This window comes from Nannospalax galili, unplaced genomic scaffold, assembly GCF_000622305.1.
Source record: "Nannospalax galili isolate Female #2095 unplaced genomic scaffold, S.galili_v1.0 scaffold592, whole genome shotgun sequence".
Taxonomy (NCBI): Eukaryota; Metazoa; Chordata; class Mammalia; order Rodentia; family Spalacidae; genus Nannospalax; species Nannospalax galili.
This window is the reverse complement of record NW_008331650.1, coordinates 210,001-228,774: the sequence shown is the minus strand read 5'-3', so window position 1 is coordinate 228,774 and position 18,774 is coordinate 210,001. Positions and strand designations below refer to the sequence as shown.

Sequence of the window (18,774 nt, the reverse complement as noted above, 5' to 3'; positions counted from 1 at the left end):
TATTTATTATACAAAAAAATACTCCAAAAAATTCCAGCTCTTACTGTGTAAAATGACATGCAGTAGTTCATGTTGTAGTCACACAGTTTTCAACTATTCTCAGTAGATAAGTGTCATAAACTAGACATGGCTTCCACAGCTTCAATAAGGTGTAAGGACAGACTGTACTGCCCATGCTTCTCTGGTAGGAGCTCAATTACTTTATGTACTAGTTTAGCTGTTGTTGTGATTGGCACTTCAGTGTTTTGAAGATCCTGGGGGTTCTGCAAAAGGGAAACAAAAATAACCCATCAGTCTCTCACACCAAACGCTGTGACTACCTTTAAGAGTTACCATGGAAGCTATCTCCCAGGAAAGTGCTTCTCTGCCATGAGGTACATTAAACGTCTCTAACTTTCTACCTCTTAAGAAAACCACGGAGATGACGGATCTTGCCAACCTGACACACCTGACAGGAGGGAACCTTAAATGAAGAAGTTCCTCCATCAGATTGGCCTGTGGGCATGTCTGTGGGGCATTTTCTTGATTGCTGATTGATGTGGAAAGGCCCAGCCCACTGGGCATTGCCACTCTGAGTAGGTGGTCTTGAGTTGTATAAGAAAGGTAATTGTTTAAGAAAGGTAACTGAGGCCCGGCGTGGTAGCCGCCTATCAAAGATCCCAGCAATTGGGAGGCAGAGGCAGGTGGATCTGTGAGCTCCAGCCTGGTTACATAGTGGGTTCAACAAGCCAGTAAGCATTCCTCTGGTTTCTGCTTCAGCTCCTTTGAGTTCCTGCCTTGGCTTCCCTCCAGGATGAACGGTGACCTGTAAGATGAAATCAACCCTTTCTACCCCAAATTGCTTTTGTCATAGTGTTTGTCACAGCAACAGAAAGCAAACTAGGACACCATCCACCGACCTGCTAATGTACTCACCATCGCCTTCAGCCACGTGCAGAGTGTGGGAGGGAGTCTGGCCAGCAGCTCCATCCCCTCTTTTGTCTGGGTGTGGAAAAGTGCATGAGCCAGCCTTTGCCCTGTCAACACCAGCAGCTGAGAGGCCAGGACCTCTTTGTCATGCACCTGCAGAATTGCCTGAGAACATGAATGTGGAGAAAAATATTGCAGGAGTCAATGAAGACAGTCTAGTTCAGTTTTGAGCTTGGCCATGAGTATAACTAAAAAGCAGAAATCCAGCAAAGCATTTAAACCTGAATCTCTGCTTATCAGCCAAAATTTTTATTCTGTCACCTAATTCTTAATCCAGTATGACAAAGCCTTATTTTTAAAGTGAAAGAAAGGGAATGACGTCAGAGGACATCAGGACTGAAGCCCCGTGATGGAATACACATAGACCCCCCCCCCCCCCCTCTTTGAGACGTCCTCACGGCTTGCTTATTCACCTGGCAGCCACACTGGCCTTTCTGGCACTAGACCACACCGCGTGCCAAGCTAGTCCCCATCTCAAGACCTTTGTACTCGTTGGTTCCTTTGTCTCTGTTTCCCAAGTGGCTGGCTGCTTCCTATCTTTGGGGAGTCAGTTAATCATTATTTTATCTCATCCATTAAGACTCATTCCTATGACCCTGTTGATTTTCAACTCAGCACAGAACTGCAAGTACTTTTCTGCTCCTCAGCAGATGGCTGATTCTGTGAAGAACCTTGCCTGTTCGGTTTATTGCTATGCCTCTGTGTGAGCCTGGGTACCAGGCAAGAATTTGACTACAGCTTTCTATTTTTTGTTGTTTCATTTGAGGCAGTCTCATGTAGCTCAGGCTGGCCTATGTAACTGAGGAGGACCTTGAGATCCTCACCTTCCTGCCTCCACATCCCAAATCCTGGGATTACAGGCCTGCACCACCCTATCCAGCTATTTTCATATTCTTTAATGCTATTTTTTTATGCCTAAAGTTTGTAACAAAAGAAGATCATGGAGCTCTACTGCAGTCATGGGCTCCTCCCCAGCGGTCAGGCTCTACCTTGGCATCCATGAACACCTCATCTTGGCGTCATTCTTACCTCTTCTCCTAGGAGGTCTGCCCCATAGTTGTAGAGCTCCCAAACATAATGCCTTCTGATGACATCTTCACTCACTTGAAGGTGCTGGGCTAAATCCACAGCCAGAACTGGCCAGTTGTGGTGTTTCCAAGGTATGGTTGCTACCTCTTCGGTGGGACCTTTGTCCTTGGTGACAGAATGTTGAGCTTGGACGGCTGCACTGACAACTTTCAGTAAGAACTTGAAAGCACAGAAAGCCACAGTGATGTCTTGTCAGTATGTTTTCATTTAAAAATAACAGGCAGGAGGTAGCTCGGTGGGTAAAGCATGTGCTACACACACCAAGCCAGCTGAACCCCCAGAATCCACACAGGTGGAAGGAGAGAGTTGCTCTGAGAGTTGAGCCATAGAGTTGGTCTCTGATAGCACATGTATGCCATGGACATAAACCTTCTCCCACCTACCACCAACATCATATACACAATAAGAAAAAAAAATTGTCAGCTTTCTGTCAATCAGAGCGACTCTTCCATTAAAATTGTTTAAAAAGTGCTTAAGCTGGGCGTGGTGGCACATGCCTTTAATCCCAGCACTCTGAAGGCAGAGGCAGGTGGGTCTCTGTGAGTTCAAGGTCAGCCTGGTCTACATCAAGAAAAAAGTTTAACACCAACATCATATACACAATAAGAAAAAAAAATTGTCAGCTTTCTGTCAATCAGAGCGACTCTTCCATTAAAATTGTTTAAAAAGTGCTTAAGCTGGGCGTGGTGGCACATGCCTTTAATCCCAGCACTCTGAAGGCAGAGGCAGGTGGGTCTCTGTGAGTTCAAGGTCAGCCTGGTCTACATCAAGAAAAAAGTTTAAATTACATTTGTGTATTTGTGTGTGTGTGTGTGTGTGTGTTTTGTGATTTTTCACATGTGGAGGTCAGAGGACAACTTGCAGGAGTCAGTTCTCTCTACTCTTCTATATACCCTTCTATATAGGTTCCAGGGAACAAACTCAAGTCATCAGGTTTGACAGCAAGTGCCTTTACCTACTGAGCCATCTCACCAACTCTAAAATCATTTTGATAGCAATAAAAGATCGCATACTTTAAAGGGAAACTAGGCTCTCAGTAACACCCTGAAAGGGTGGTCATCCTTTTAAAAGACAGCTAAATTTTAACTTGGCTTTTTCCTGTAAGAAACAACAAAATTCAGTAACTAGAACTTACCTGTTGCCGTACAGAAATAACATTTGGATCCATTTCCCCACTAGGTAATAACTGAATTGAAGTTAAGTCTTTAAAAAATGCATTTTTTCCCTAGAGAGGAGATTAGAAAAGAGAACTGGTGAATGTGGGGTATTAAGGGAGAAAAAGGGAAATATTTTGAAAATTAAATCACTTTATTACTAATAATTCACTGTTTTTTACTTTCCCCTGAAATGGTTCTGATCTTAGAATTCTATTCATTTAAGGTGTAACAATGGTCTATTACGTTGAGCTCCTGCACCTTTGGTACGTAAGGGCCCCACCGCTCAGCCCATGTCCACCCTGCCAACACTTGGTACAGGATCCACTACCCTGAGTGCTGTCTACGTTTCTGAAGTTCCCCTAGCTCCCAGTGCTGACAACTAAGTGGTCTTCAGCCCATCAGCCAGGCCCACACTCCCACTTGGCCAACCGTCAGATGTCCAAATCTCAGCACAAAAACAGAAACATGAAAATCCAAGACAACATGGCTCCTGCAAAAATTATTAATCCCATAATAATGGACCCTAATGAGAACATTCTTGAAGAACTGCCACAGAATTTCAAAAGAACAATCAGAACTATGTTCAGATGACCCTGAGAAGAAAGAAAAAAAAAGATGAATGAAAAAAGGAAGTCAATATATAAGATATGAAAATAGAATTCAATAAAGAAAATTACTGAAGAAAAGCCAAACTGAAATAATTCTAGAAAGGAAAAACTCAAAAGCCTCACCAACAGGATGGAACATGTGAGAAATAGTACCAGGGCCGAGGCGCTGCACCACCCAGTAAAAGCTGATGGTGAAACTATAACAATCTATGAACAGAACAGAGAGCTGAACGATCCATGCCCTTGCTTGCCTTCGGAAGGCAGTCTTCCCACAGGGACAGCCCCTGATCCTACAGGCACAGGTTCTTGAAGGGAAGCCTGTTTTGACTAAAGTCTCTGATACTATTCTTGACATCAGCCAAAAGACTGGGAAATGACATCTCTCATTTAAAAGCAAAACAAGCCCACTTTCCCATAAGCCTAAGATGCACTCACCAACCCAGTAATAAAGTTGACTTTTTTGGGGGTATTTTTCAAACAGGGTCTCCCTGTAGCCCCAAGCTGGCCTGGAACTCACTATATAGGCCAGGCTAGCCTCACAGACATGTGCCTGCCCCTGCCTCCCAAGTACTGGATTAAAGGCATGTGCCACCATACCCAGCTGATTTTTATTTTCTTCCTAAAGTTGGCATTTTTATCTCTTCCTATTGGCACTTTGGTGGCACCTGTGGGGAGAGGGCCTCACTAGTAAGCCAAACCAAACAGATCTCTCCTTGCTCCATCAACAAGTTTGGACTTGATTCTGCAAAGAAGCTAGAAAGTGTGAGGCAGGGACCCAATAAGCCTTGGGAAGATGGCTCTCCCAGCATTGGGACTTGAGCACAGTGGAGGCAGGGTGATTAGGAAGGTATCTGTTCTAGTCAAGGGAAGAGAATGAGGCCTGAGCTAGGGATGCAGTAGTAGACAGCAACATACAGGTAGGATTTTTCCTTGAGACAGGGTCTCAGACAGCTCAGTCTGGCTGGAAACTTGCTAAGTAGCCCAGGCTGGCTTTGAACTCAATACTCCAGCTTCTGCCTCCCAACTGGTAGGATTACAGGCATGCACTGCCATGCCTGGCTATGGAGTTAAGTAAGAATTTAACAAGAATGAATTTACAATAAGCTGGGTTGAAGTAGGGCTCAAGGTTTCTAGTGTGTGCAAGTCCCTTAGGAGTCAATAGAAACATACATTCAGCTTTAGGGATAAGTCAGGCCTACAGATATACAAGAGGGAGAAAATGGATCTGTCCAGGGAGAACATGCAGAAGAGACAGAGGGCAGAACAAATGCCAGTACTGAAATAAATCAAAGGATGGTGTTAGGGAAGAAAGGACCTGGAACCCTATAGTGGATTATCCCCACAAATCACTACAGGAAAGAAGATTCATGTGCCTGTTAATCTACAGCTCAAAAATAGCTCTGAAACCCTCTAGGGAAACTCACCTTACTATCAAAAAGGGTGAGTGGCTTCACACTCTTCAGAGAAAAGCGCATAGCCGCATACAGGATGGAACACAGGATGGAATGATGCTCCACCAGCGGGTAGTGGATAGGTTTCTGCTCGAGCGCCAGCTCCACGATGGAGATGGGGCCTTCCACAGAGAGCCAGGCATCCTCAGTGTCCAGGACAGGCACTTGCATCTCATCCCTGCTAATGTCTGCCTGTGGAGGTTGCCAGTGGAGGACTGGGTGAAGAACTGGAGAGGTCAGCATTGCTAATACCCCAATAAGTTTATCAGCAGCAAAGTACAAACTCATATTCTGTACCCCCATTTGTAATTAAGAAATCACAAAAGTATAACTTGAAAAAGAATGAGAAACATCCCTTTTAGGCTAAAGTCAAAACTTACAAACAAATAAATGAAAAACAATCCCGTTATAATGCCATTTCTTAAGCCCAATGATTTTCAGAATGTTTAGTATTTTAGGAGCCACTCAGAATACATTTCTCTCTCATTCTTCTCTCTCTCTCTCTCTCTCTCTCTCTCTCTCTCTCTCTCTCTCAGTGTCTGAAGCAGAGTCTCACTACGTGCCCACACTGGCCTTCGACTTCACACTCCTACCTCAGCCTCCCACATATGGAGGAACGCACTGCCATGCCTGCCTAGAATACACCTCTTTTACCTCCATTGAAATCTGAAGAAGATCCAGGCAGGAACCGAGGAAAGACGTCATTGCTGTGTCACTCATCCCCACGTCCTGTTTTAAAAAAGGAATAGAACTAGCCCCTGCATTAGAACTGCTATACTTCCTATTAGAAAACCAGCAGAACCCAGCATGTCCATTTATTTATTTATTTATTTATTTATTTATTTATTTATTTATATTTGGCCTGGAACTCACTATGTAGACCAGGCTGGCCTTGAACTCACAGGGATTCGCTTACCTCTGCCTCCTGCGTGCTGGGACTAAAGGCATGTGCCACCATGCCCATCCATTTGCCTGACTTTCTACACTGAACAGACCGACAAGCATCCAAAGTCATTAGATATTTAAGTTCCTTCCTGCTGGTTCAGTAGTCAAACAACTTAAACATCAGCCTTTTAAAAAGTGCTATTGCAATCAGGCACCATGGTGCATGCCTTTAATCCCAGCACTCAGGAGGCAAAGGCAGGCAGATCTCTTTGAGATAGAGGCCAGCCTGGTATACATAGCGAGTTCCAGGTTGGCTGGGGCTATAGGGAGACCCTATCTCAAAAACCCCAAATTAACAAAAACAGAACTATCAACTTTATTTATTTATTTATTTTAAAGCGATAAACTTAAAAAAATTAATGTTCTGGGGTGGTTGAGCATACACTCAGCACATATAAGGCTCTGGATTTAATCTCTCCTGCCCAAAGGAAAAGAAAGGGCCATAAAATTGAGTGTTCTATAAAGAACTCTTCAACTTGCTAAGGCATTTGCTAGCCAACTAACCATGGAACATGGTAAATTATATGTATGAATGTCCAACCAGAAAAGTTCTAAGAAAACAGCCTTGTCTGGTGGTTTCAGGGCATCTTGTAGGCACTCAACTGAATTCTCTAAATATACCTAGAGTTTCCATTTGAGAACTAAATACTAGATTCACCCTGTGGGCAACAAATAGTTTCCACTGACTCCTAGTGCAAGCAGCCATTGCATTTGGGTACAATCTTTTAAAACCAACAAATTCTTCATATCCCCAAAGTGTGTAATTCATGTGCATGCACACTTACATACTTTAGTCATACAACCATTCTAAAGAACATATCAGAAATCTTCAGCTATGGTGATTATGGGGGGTCGGGGGGGATGAGGGTCAGTAACAGCTAAATTTGTGTGTCTCAACATTTCAAATAATATTTGAATAAAGTTTTGAGCAAAAGCCTAGCACCATTACCAGCCTCAATATCTATGGATCAGAATCTTTTAAAAATATTTTATTATTTATCTTTTATTTATTTATTTTTCATTTTTACTTTTTTGGTCTTTTTGAGACAGGGTCTCCCTGTAGCCCCAGCTGTCCTGGAACTCACCATGTAGACCAGGGTGGCCTTGAACTCACAGAGATCCACCTGCCTCTGCCTCCCGAGTGCTGGGTTAATAGACGCCTTTAATAGGCGAGCGCCACCACACCAGGCTATTTATTATTTTATGTGTATGAGTGTACTGCCTGTGTATATGTGAGTGCACCCATGTCATGAAATGCCATGGAGGTCAGAAGAGGGCTTTGGATTCCCCCGGAACTGGAGTTAAGGACGGTTTGTAGCTGCCATGTGGGTGCTGGGAATCAAACCTGGGTCCTCTGCAAGAGCAGTCAGTGCTCTTAACTGCTGAGCCAACTCTCCAGGCCCTGGATCAGAATCTTATTTAAGACTAGTACTGTATTTGTACATTGGTTATTTGATATAGGTAGATAAAAAAATATATATATAATTTAGTACTCATACGAATTTGCCTCAGCTTGACATTGAACGTCTCTTATAAGTTTCTAAAGCAGAGCAAAAACCAAGTAGAAATGGCAAAACCGCAACATGCTATCTTGTGGTCCGTAGTCCACAGCTGAACATATTGCAAGAAAACTTAGAACATGCTGGCTGACAATCTAGAAAGGTAAATGAAAGTGGCCATGGTTCATGACTATTTCCTTAATGCAGTGTTCTCTTTCTGTGTTTGGTATCTCCTGCTATATCATCAAAACAGTAGAGAACAAAGTTCACTGCAACAATAAGGTACTGCGTAAGTGTAGGGTTAGCTAGGAGTCACTTACCCTTCGGCATAACCTATCCTTTGGTGATTTTCCAACCTAGGACAAAAGGAAACAAAATGCTGTCACATTTAATAATTTAAAGTAAAAAGCATCAGAATAGTACAGAAAATAAAAAGTAACAGATTTGTGAAGTAACAGATTTGTGAATACATGTGTCAACAATTAACTGCTAGTTACCAACAATGGGTGCAATTAATTTTGTGGTGGAACTTAAAAAAAAAAAGCACTGTAAAAATAATCACACAGAGTTGATAGATAATCCTTTTCAACAAACAAATCTTCCCATTTCTCCTAATAAACTATCTTTGAGCTGATAGGAAAGCTCTCACCAGGCGTGGCAGCATGGCACACAACTGAAATCTCAGCCCCTGAGACTTGAGGCAGGAGGATTCTGAGTTTGAAAACCCAAAGTCAGCCAGTGAGACGCTGCCAGAAAGAAAGGGGAGGGCAGACAGAAAGACGCCAAGACAGAGAAGAAAGGCAAGGACGGGGGAAGACAGTCCCTAACAAAACCTTTCTAAACTCGGCTCTCAGTTTGTACGGCCGTGATCGTGTCGCCAAAAAATCCAGAGCCATCCTTATGGCTATCAATAAAGAGTACCTAAAATTTTTGCTTCTTGGTAAAGGTATACAGTACTTTTAAATGGTTAGAAAGAAGGAAACACTAAAAGATAAGAATTATATTCTGAGCAAAGAAGACTTCCTTGATTTGATGAGCACTGACTGAGGTGACTGCGCATGTCCACAGGGTGAATGGCGTTAGCAGTTCCACCTTCAGGAATATTACTTGGTAATTCAGAGACAGTGGAGAAAGGCCTCTAGCACAAAAGATTCACCTCATTGCCTGAGATCACTGCAGCAGACTTTGGACAACCAAGCTGAGTCCAGCCCAACTCTGGATTCCACAAAGCTGCCAGAATCACCTTTAAATTTTTTTATTTTTACACTGGATTAAAAAAAAAAGTGTGGGAGGTGTTAGAGGGGAGGGAGTGGGCGTGGATTTGATCAAAACACTTTATATGTGTGTATGAAATTCTCAATGTTTTTGTTTTTTTTTTTTGGGGGGGGTCTTTTTTGAGACAGGGTCTCTCTGTAGCCCCAGCTGTCCTGGATGGAACTCACTATATAGACCAGTGTGGCCTTGAACTCACAGAGATTGGCCTGCCTCTGCCTCCTGAGTGCTGGGATTAAAGGCGTGTGCCACCACACCCAGCTTCAATAATGTTTTTTTAAAAGTTAAAAAAAAAATTATGTGTATGAGTCTTTTGCCCACATGTATGTAAGTACACCATGTGCATGAAATGCCCAAAGAGGTGTTAGGAGTTCCCTGGAACTGGAGTTAAGGACAATTGTTAGCTGTTATGTAGGTGCTGGGAGCTGAACTTAAGTCCTTTGCAAGAGCAGCCAGTGCTCTTCAACGCCAAGACATTTCTCCAGTTCCAAGAATCATGTTAAAATTGCAAATCTGAGCATATAATTTCTCTACTTAAAACTGCCCCAAAGTCTTCAGTATGGAGTAACAGCTTCCACTGACTGAGGCCTTACCATCCATGCCAAGCAGATCATACAGTAGAAAATCCAGCATCCACTGCCTGCAACTAAACTCTCCACGCTCAGGTTCTTTTCTTTCTATAGCCATGCCCGGCCACAGAAAGGTGCTTACTTCCAAGACCCTGAACCCCAAAAGCTGTTTCCTACCCACAGGACTTTTTTAAAAAATTCTTACCCACTTTATACTAAATCATAGGTATACACCTACCAAAATTTAAGCCAGAAGCTTCGCCGCGTCTTTCAATCTACTTCCCCTTTAGAGCTCCCAAATGCCCTTCTGCTGTTTACTTGTCTTCTACAAAGTGAGCACTTTGAGGGTCAGGACTGTGATTTTCTTCAATGCAACCAGAGCACTTAGCACAGTCTTTGGCACATGAGGGATAAATTCAATGAACAATAATAAACTTCAAGCTTTGGGACAAAGAAATCAATCTTGAATGACCAGTAAATTCTCTCCCTGCTGCCTTGCTTACAATGGCAGCACCTGTAAGTCAGGCTGCTGGGAGAGAAAAGGCATTAAAGGTTTCACTGAGTATAGGTGAGACCTATATGTTACAGTACTGACCTACCTAGCAAGAAGTACCCACTGGTAAAATAGTGCCACATGGGTGCAATAGTGGGATGATGGTAATGGGGGTAAACAGCTGCTTTCTAATTGGATTTGAGGCCTGCTCCACAGGAAGGATTTCATGTCTGGTACTATAAACCTGGTCAAAAGCCATGACTGGGCCTTAGGAGGGAATCTACTGTTGTTTGGTCATACTGTCAAACTGCCTTCTAGATATTTATATTTATTTATGGTCATGTTATCAAACTGCCTTCTATATATATGTTTATACCTATAGATTTGTGTTGCTCTCAACTCTGATCAGAGAGGCATCTACTTCCAGTGGGTAGTGGTTAATGCAGAGGCTCATAACTGGTCAAACCGCCAAGGTCATGTAACTGCGAGTGCTCAGCTGTGGACGAATCATCCATCTCTCTCGACTCTCGCACAAGGGTGAGTGAAAAGAATGTAAGAGTTGGCAGATAAGGAGAAATGCTGTGAAATGCTGACTTCTGGGTATGACCTGGCTATTGTTCACATCGACTACATTAATTGTGGTTACTTGCCCAAGCCACAAACAGATCAAGTCCATCAAAATTCAAGCACAAATTGGGGAGGGGCCCCTAGGGCACCACCCTTGGTGGAAGAGCTATTGACAGACAGCTGCTGAGGGAGGAAGAGGCACTCTCCTTTGGGGATGTGGCTGTTGGTAGACTTTCAGCCAGTGGATGGCCACATCCATGAGCATACAGGAAGCACCAACTAGACTCAGGGTTATTAATCACAAAACAAAGAAAAAGGGGAGGACATGAAGTTGGGAGGGAAAGAGGGGAGGGGGCTCTCAGGGGAGTTGGAGGGAAGTAACGATGGATGGATATGATAAAAATACACTGTGTAAATGTTGAAATTTTCAATGAATAAATAAAAACTCCAGCTGTGAGGACTAAAGGACTTGGATGTGAGACTCAATGTGGTAAACTGTAACAGACACCGATTATCTCAAAAGAGAAGTGATCAGAAGTGACGCAGAAGACAGTAACACTGGCAGGTACTCTCTTCCCTAGAACTGACTGACATGTTTTTCTTAATAAACCACAACTTTGCTTTCAAAGGGAAAAAAGAAAGAAAAAAACAAAACAAAATAAAAACAACACCATAAAGGCAAGTTATAAGAAAGAAGTTAAGAAGGAAGGAAAATCAGCACAGAGGAAAGGAGAGTTACACTTTTTTTGCATGTGTGTGCTAGGGATATTTGAACCTAAGGCCTTGCAAATGCTAAATGCTAATGTTCAGTAGCTATACCCCAGTCCAAGAATAGTTACACTTCAATGATCTCAAATAAAGCATTTTTAAGGAGAGCAATGGCTGATAAAGGGGTCTGAGCTGGAGAGATGGCTCAGCAATTAAGAACACTGGCTGTTCTTGCAGAAGACCAGGGTTTGAATTCCAGCACCCACACGGTGGCTAAAAAAACTTCCATAACTCCAGTTCCAGGTGATCTAACGCCCTCTTCTGGTGTCTTTGGGCATTGCATGACATAGGTGTACTTACACACATCGAGGCAGTACACGAATACACATAAAATAAAAATAATAAATATTTTAAAGGGGTCTGCAGTGCAGTACTATTCCTGATGTACATAGGGTTGTTAATTTAAAAGCAGAGGCTGTCATTATACTGGTGATTTTTCTGATAGCCACCTGCTCCCCTGACCGGCCTGTAATGCATACTAGCTCCCTTGATCACTAGACTTGGAGCTAGTCATCAACTCTCTACCAGGCTACAAGATCCTAGTCATACCTTTCAATTTTATGCTTATGTGTTATCTTCATTCCAATTTATTTGAGCTAGCTGTACACGTCATTGTAATTATGTGATTTAATTAAAAAACTGATGAAATCAAAGTGAGAAGGGAGTTTCGAAAGCTGTGTGGAATTATTTAAATTACTGATAGAGAATGAATTATCCTCAGTTTGCTGGATTAGATGTAGAAACAACTACAATTACTGGAGGACAGATTATAAAAATTTTAAGATTTTGAAGTCAAGTGTAATGGTCACACCTGTAACAAGCACTTGGAGACTGAGGCAGGAGGATTGCTGAGAGTTCAAAAAACAAAACTTAGGGCTGGGTGTGATGGCACACACCTTTAAGCCCAGCACTTGGGAGGCAGAGGCAGGTGGATCTCTGTGAGTTCAAGGCCACCCTGGTCTACATACTCAGTTCCAGGACAGCTGGGGATACAGAGAGACCGTCTCAAAAAGACCAAAAAACAACAAACAAACAAACAAACAAAAAGACCCCAAAACAAAACAAAAATAAAACCCAAAACTTAAAAAATCTTAAGACTGTGCACAAGTTTACAAAAATAGGATCTGGGGATGACAGGCATGCATTACAGATGGTGTTCATGCATAAAAGCCAAGAACTGCATTCCGCTCCATTAGACTGCACCTCGGGTCTAGACACTAAGACTGGTAAGCGTATATTATCCGTGTATTTTAATTTAAACACAAGGTAACTGACTCTTTCCTTGAGTCAGCCAGCTGTCCTTTGCCTTTACACAAAAGGCTTCTATTGTTCACAACCAAGTCTCTGCAAGGACTTAGGGTTCTTCTTCATGTATTAAAATGCTAGCACTGGGACTTACATTTAACTGAGCAGAGTAAAATGCAGCATTACACACCAGTCTACCAAGGCCCAGAGTGGATAATCTTTCTAATATCAATAAATTAATGGAACCAAATACAAAAGTCAGTTCATGAAAATTAAAATAGCCTTATGTTAGCCAGGCGTGGTGGCGTATGCTTTTAATCCCAGCACTCGGGAGACAGAGGCAGGTGGATCTCTGTTGAGTTCAAGGCCAGCCTGGTCTACATAGTGAGTTCTAGGCTAGGTGAGGGCTACAGTAAAAAAAAAAAAAAAAAAAAAAAAAAAAAAAAAAAACCCAAAAAACAAAAAGAAACAAACCCACCCCAAAATCGAACAAAACCCCCCCTTACCTTATCCATCAAGTATGTAGCAGCAGAAAACCTTTTAACCAAGAAGGTATTCCACATCATCAGTGCAATGCCTATGCAGCAAGTAGATACATTAGTGAACAGAATGCATGCAGCCTGCCACTTTCATCAGATGTGCAACTCTCAGGTTTTCAGACTATACAGGCTCTACATTTAGCTGTTATCTCTGTAGCTTATGCAGTGTTTATAATGTTAATGAACTTTACTTTTAGAACTAGGTAGCAGAAGAGTATATCAAAATGGTCAATAAGTCTAAGAGTCATGTCATAAGTAGGAAGAAAAAAGCAAAATCATAGTAACATTACACAACCACAAGAAAGGCTTACAATGTTTGTTCTCCTGTTGGGGCTGGAACCCAGGGCCTCATATTTGCTAAGCAAAGCTCTATACTTTTTTCTCTCAAAAAGTGCCTGACAGTATCAGTTAAAGCTAATTGTGTGTCTACTCACTGGCCAACACTTCTAAGAAATTAATAACAAAACACATGGATGGGGCTAGAAAGATGGCTCAGTGGATAAGAGTATTGGCTGTTCTTATAGAGGACCCAGATTCGATTCCTAGCACCCACATAGTGGCTAACAATTGTCTGTAACTTCAGTTCTAGGAAATCCCCTCCCCTCTTCTGACCTCCATGGGCACTGCATGACACGGGTACACTTACGTACATGCAGGCAACACTCATATACATTAAAACAAAAACAAAAACTGTTGAGAACAGGTTAATTCTTATTTTAAGTATTAAAATATTAAAAATACTTTTAAGGCAAGCAGATGTGATAGTTCATACCTGTAATCCCAGCCTTTGGTAGAATAAGGCAGGAAGATCAGGAGTTCAAGGCCACCCTGGGCTATATAGTGACAATGAATTTGAGACCACCCTGGGCTGCATGAGACCTTATCTCAAAAAAAAAAAGAGAGAGAGAGAGAATACTTTAAAAATATAAAAAATGCAAAAAACAAAACGAAATGGAAATTATAAAAAAAGCCAAGTGTGGTGTCGCATACCTTTAGTCCCAGCACCTGGGAGGCAGCGGCAGGTGGATCTCTGTGAGATCGAGGCCAGCCCAGTCTACATAGTAAGTTCCAGGCCAGCTAGGGCTACAGGGAGATCTTGTCCAAAAGACCCCCTCCAAAAATCTCAAACAAACAACACACACACACACACACAAAACCTCAACAACAACAACAAAAACCTGGGCTTTTACTTATACAGTCACTAAGCTGTGGCAATAAAATTAAAGCGCAAAGCAGTTGGTAATCAGGCAGCATAAATGGAACATTTCACCTTAAGGGACAGATGACATTTAGTAGTCATAGCTCTGTGCCCCTAGTAGGCAAATAGTTATCAATGGCAGCACCTTGCAATTAGTGATACAAACTAACATGTTGGTGGGAGGATGTGAACTTGAAGATTCCTATCCTAGTAAAGCAGGCGGATCCCATGAGTCCATGAGGGTTTAATGTCCATTACTCACCATTCTGAACATGTGCATTAAGAATGTGCTTCAAGTGTTCTATGGACCTAACCAAAAAACGTGCTTCCTAAGACAGAAAAGAGAGAAAGGTCATTTAATATCAATGAAGATTTCTTTTTAAAAAAGGTTTATTTTTATTTATGTGTATGTGTCATGTGACTGACTGCCCCATGTGTGAGGGTACCTGTGGGAGCCAGAAGGCGATGTCACATCCCTTCGAATTGGAGTTAGGGTGGCTGTGAGCTGTCTGACCTGAGTATTAGACACCAGTCTTCCGGAACAGCGAGCAAGTACTCTTAACCACTTAGCCACCTCTCCAGCTCCCAAAGAAGATTTTGTAACAAAGTCTTGCATAAAGCTATTCCTAGAAGCACCCAGATCGTGCTGACGTGCTGATTCAGGCCCACTGTGGTTTGTGTGTCACACAAATGCTCTTTTTTTTTTAATGTATTATTTTTATTATTTTACGTGTATGAGTGTATTGCCTGAATATATGTGAGTGCACTCATGTGGTGCAATGCCACGGAGGTCAGAAGAGGGCGTTGGATTCCCCTGGATCTGGAGTTAAGGACAGCTTGTAGCCACCATGTGGGTGCTGGGAATCGAACGCAGGTCCTCTGTAAAAGCAGTCAGTGCTCTTAACTGCTGAGCCATCTCTCCAGCCCCACAGATGCTCTTTCTAATCAATACCTGAATTTCATAGACCTGAAAATAATTACTTTTGCAAATACCATTCATTTATTATACAAAATTTGAGCATCTACTATGAACCAAGGCTTGTTTAAGGCACAAGCATACTATACTGAACAAAGGTGGACCCAGATCCTCTTCACTGAGCTTACATTCTAGTGAAGAAGCTAGACAATAAACATGGAAAGCAAGCTACCAGAGTATGTCAATAGTTTATGTGAAGGAGCAAAACACAGGGCAAGGAGGAAACCTGAAATAGGAGAGGGAGTGCCTAACGTTATCTCGGTGTAATCGCAGTAGTCTGCACATTCCAATTCAAATGAGAGCATGTAATACTCAGAAAAGTACCCAGATCTTGTGAAAAACTTTTGAAAATTGTATATACATTAAACACATCACTACTGCCCACACACATGCCAGTACTGGAAATTATCCAAAGGTAATTCAGTTTGAAGTTAAAGCTGTATATGTGAAATGGTGAAGCCGGGAAAAGGGTATGATGGGGTTAGTAGATGAATATTTAAAGGAAAACCAAACAAACAAGGACAGCATCTGGCAGGCACTCTCTGCCACCATTCCTCCCCTTAGGCCTCCCTCAAAGTTCTGGTGAGTCCACACTCTTTCTTTGAGGTCTTTGTACCACGCAGCACTCTAGTGAAGAATTTCACAGATGAACTAATTGACACCAGTACTTAGATAACCTTCCTTCCCCCTCAAGAAAGTTCTTTAATATGTAATTATATTATATATTAAAGGAATATACTAACAAAGTGATTTATATAACAGACTTGTCTTTGTGAAATTAAACCTTAACCAAAAATTGGTGTCAAGACAGGGGAATCCCCACAGCCAGAATACCAGTCGCAGTCACTCCCTACTTGGACGGCAACATCTTCCTAGTTGATGAAATACACAATGTTAGAACTAGAATGAGGACATTAGTTCTGAAATCTGAATAAATTAATTATAGACACGTTCAGGAAAGTGACATTTAAGAACACAGGCCGGCCACTGTGGTGAACACTTGCATTGCTAGATGCTCATGAGGCGACGGCAGGAGGGTCACAAGTTCAAGGACAATATAGGCAACTTGGCAAGGTTTGAACCCTTTCAAAGAAGTTCAAAAAGGGCTGGAGACACAGTTCAGTGGTAGAGTGCTTGCTGAACATCCATGAGGCTGTAGGTTCAGTCCTCAGTAATGCCATGAAAAGAAAAAAAGGAGATGTATGAAAGGCACCCGGCAGTCACTAGTACAGGCACAGAAAGCGGGGAAGAATCTAATGTTGACTCTAAGTTCCAGGACGGTCCTGACTCGGGCACAAGAGAAGTGCAGAACAATTAGGAGGAGGAGGCAACGAGATTCTCACCTCTGGATCTTTATTCCACTGAACAACATACTCCCAGCAGCAATGTGCGTGCAGCACGTCCAGCTCCAGGCTACAAGGGAACTGCTCATAGGCTAAACACAGCAAGTCTGGAAGGCAGAAGACAGGGCAATGTTATTCTTTCCCTAAAATAGCCACACTATGCCACCCTGGTTTCATAACTCTCATCACGTGGTGTACCTGGTATGGCACCTAGGTCTCTGGCCACCTCTGACACCTCAAGGAAACTTCTGGCAATACCTTCTTCGGGTTCATCTGGGTTTTCTATATCTTGTTTATTAGCTGGTTTCAACAGGTCAGGGCTGAGGTCCTGTTTAAATATCCACTTGGCTATGCTGTCTGCAATGCCACCTGGACAAGAAAGAAAATGCAGGTTGGTAAACATGGCAGCACTGCACTGAAGGGGAGCACACCGCACACGGTGGACATCTGAAAGATCTCCACACCACACTCACTTCTGAGCCTCCAGTGAAGGTGGCGCAACAAGCCATGGGATGTGCAGCTATGTTACTCTCTGTGAGGGCAAGTAAGAAAGCTGCTAGGTCAGGGTATGCTTCTGCTCCAGAAAACTTAAAGCATACATATGTAAAGACAGCTATGTGCTGCTTCCCAGGACCACAAATCAGAATATACTATACCACACACAGATGAAAGAATTACTACTGTTTTTTATTTTCTTTTTTTGAGAAAGGGTTTTATGTAATTATGTGGCCCAGGCTGGCCTCAAATTATGTAGCTGAGGATGATCCTGAACTTCTGATCCTCCTACCCCCAACTCCATAGTGCTGCACTCCACACCTGGTTTACATGCTGCTCAGGACTGAACCCAGGGCTCTGTGCATGCTACACAATCATTCTATCAGCTGAGCCACATCCCTGGCTCAGGATGTGTACAAATGCAGAGGCTGGGGAGGGTGTCAGGTGTCACTCTGTCTAATGCCTTGGGACAAGCTCTCTCTGCACTCGAAGCTAGGTTGGACATGTCCTCACTCACGTGTGGAAACTAAGCAGATGCTCACAGAGAAGCAGAGAGTGGAAGCACTCTGAGCTAAGGCATGGGATCGGTGGACAGAGGACAGAGGCATTTACAAGGGTACAGTTGGACAAATGGCTTTTATTATTTTACCTCACACTAGGCAAACTACCTTGACAACTAATTGCATTCTTCAAAATAGCTAGCAGAGGCAGGTGTGGGTATGCGCCCCTTTAGTCCCAGCACTCAGGAGGCAGAGGCAGAAGGAACTCTGTGAGATGGAAGCCAGCCTGGTCTTCATAGCGAGTTCCAGGCCAGCTAGGGATACAGGAAGACCCTGTCTCAAAAAGACAAAAACAGGGCTCAGCAGTTAAGAACACTAGCTACTCTTGCAGAGGACCCTGGTTTGAACCCCAGTACCCACATGTAGCTAACCACTACAGTTCCAGGGGATCCAATGCCTCTTTTGGCCTCCAAGGGCTCTGCATGGGTATACTTACACACATGCAGGCAATACACTCACACACATAAAAGTAAAATATTTTTTTAAAAAAGAAATAATGTTATGTTAAAAAAAATAGCTAGCAGAGAGCATTTTGAATGCTCCCAACACAAAGCAATGATAAATGCTTAATGGATCTGATCCATGTATGCATTAATAATCACAATGTTTCATAAATATGTATGATTACCATGTAGCAATTAAATTGAAAACACATTTAAGAAAATTAAAAAGCAGAAAAGGAAGGAAAAGAGGGAGGCATGTAGCCAGCTCTGTGGAGAAGAGGAGAAAGCTGTCGGAAAGCTGCTCATGAAAGGCTCTCGGAGGGCAGACCCTCAGCTGAACTTTGAGAGATGAGCAAGATTTAAGTATTCATGGGTGGATGAAGTGGGAAGAGGGAGAACAGACTCAGTACAAAGATGGGAGTCTCACAGATACTTCATTTAATGAAAACCTACGAAGGCCAAACATCCACTGAGAAACCCTCACAATGTAAAAATATTGATGCGAAGCTCAATGATGGTGCATGCCTGTATTCCCAGAACTTGGGAGGCTGAGGCAGAAGGAGTGTGAGCTCAAACCTAGCCTTAGCT

The 18,774-nt window shown here is 42.7% G+C and overlaps 1 protein-coding gene across 1 annotated transcript in view; it reads right to left on the bottom strand.

The window, feature by feature from the left end:
* Positions 1–18,774, bottom strand: part of Rab3gap2 (RAB3 GTPase activating non-catalytic protein subunit 2) — a gene marked incomplete in the record, with an annotated part of 108,819 nt that overhangs the window by 2,629 nt on the left and 87,416 nt on the right. The window contains 11 exon segments of the mRNA XM_008826787.3: positions 14–263; positions 916–1,074; positions 1,999–2,217; positions 3,194–3,283; positions 5,248–5,466; positions 5,929–6,003; positions 8,039–8,074; positions 13,139–13,209; positions 14,632–14,698; positions 16,689–16,795; positions 16,887–17,057. Coding sequence (XP_008825009.1) covers positions 114–263; positions 916–1,074; positions 1,999–2,217; positions 3,194–3,283; positions 5,248–5,466; positions 5,929–6,003; positions 8,039–8,074; positions 13,139–13,209; positions 14,632–14,698; positions 16,689–16,795; positions 16,887–17,057 — 1,364 coding nt within the window.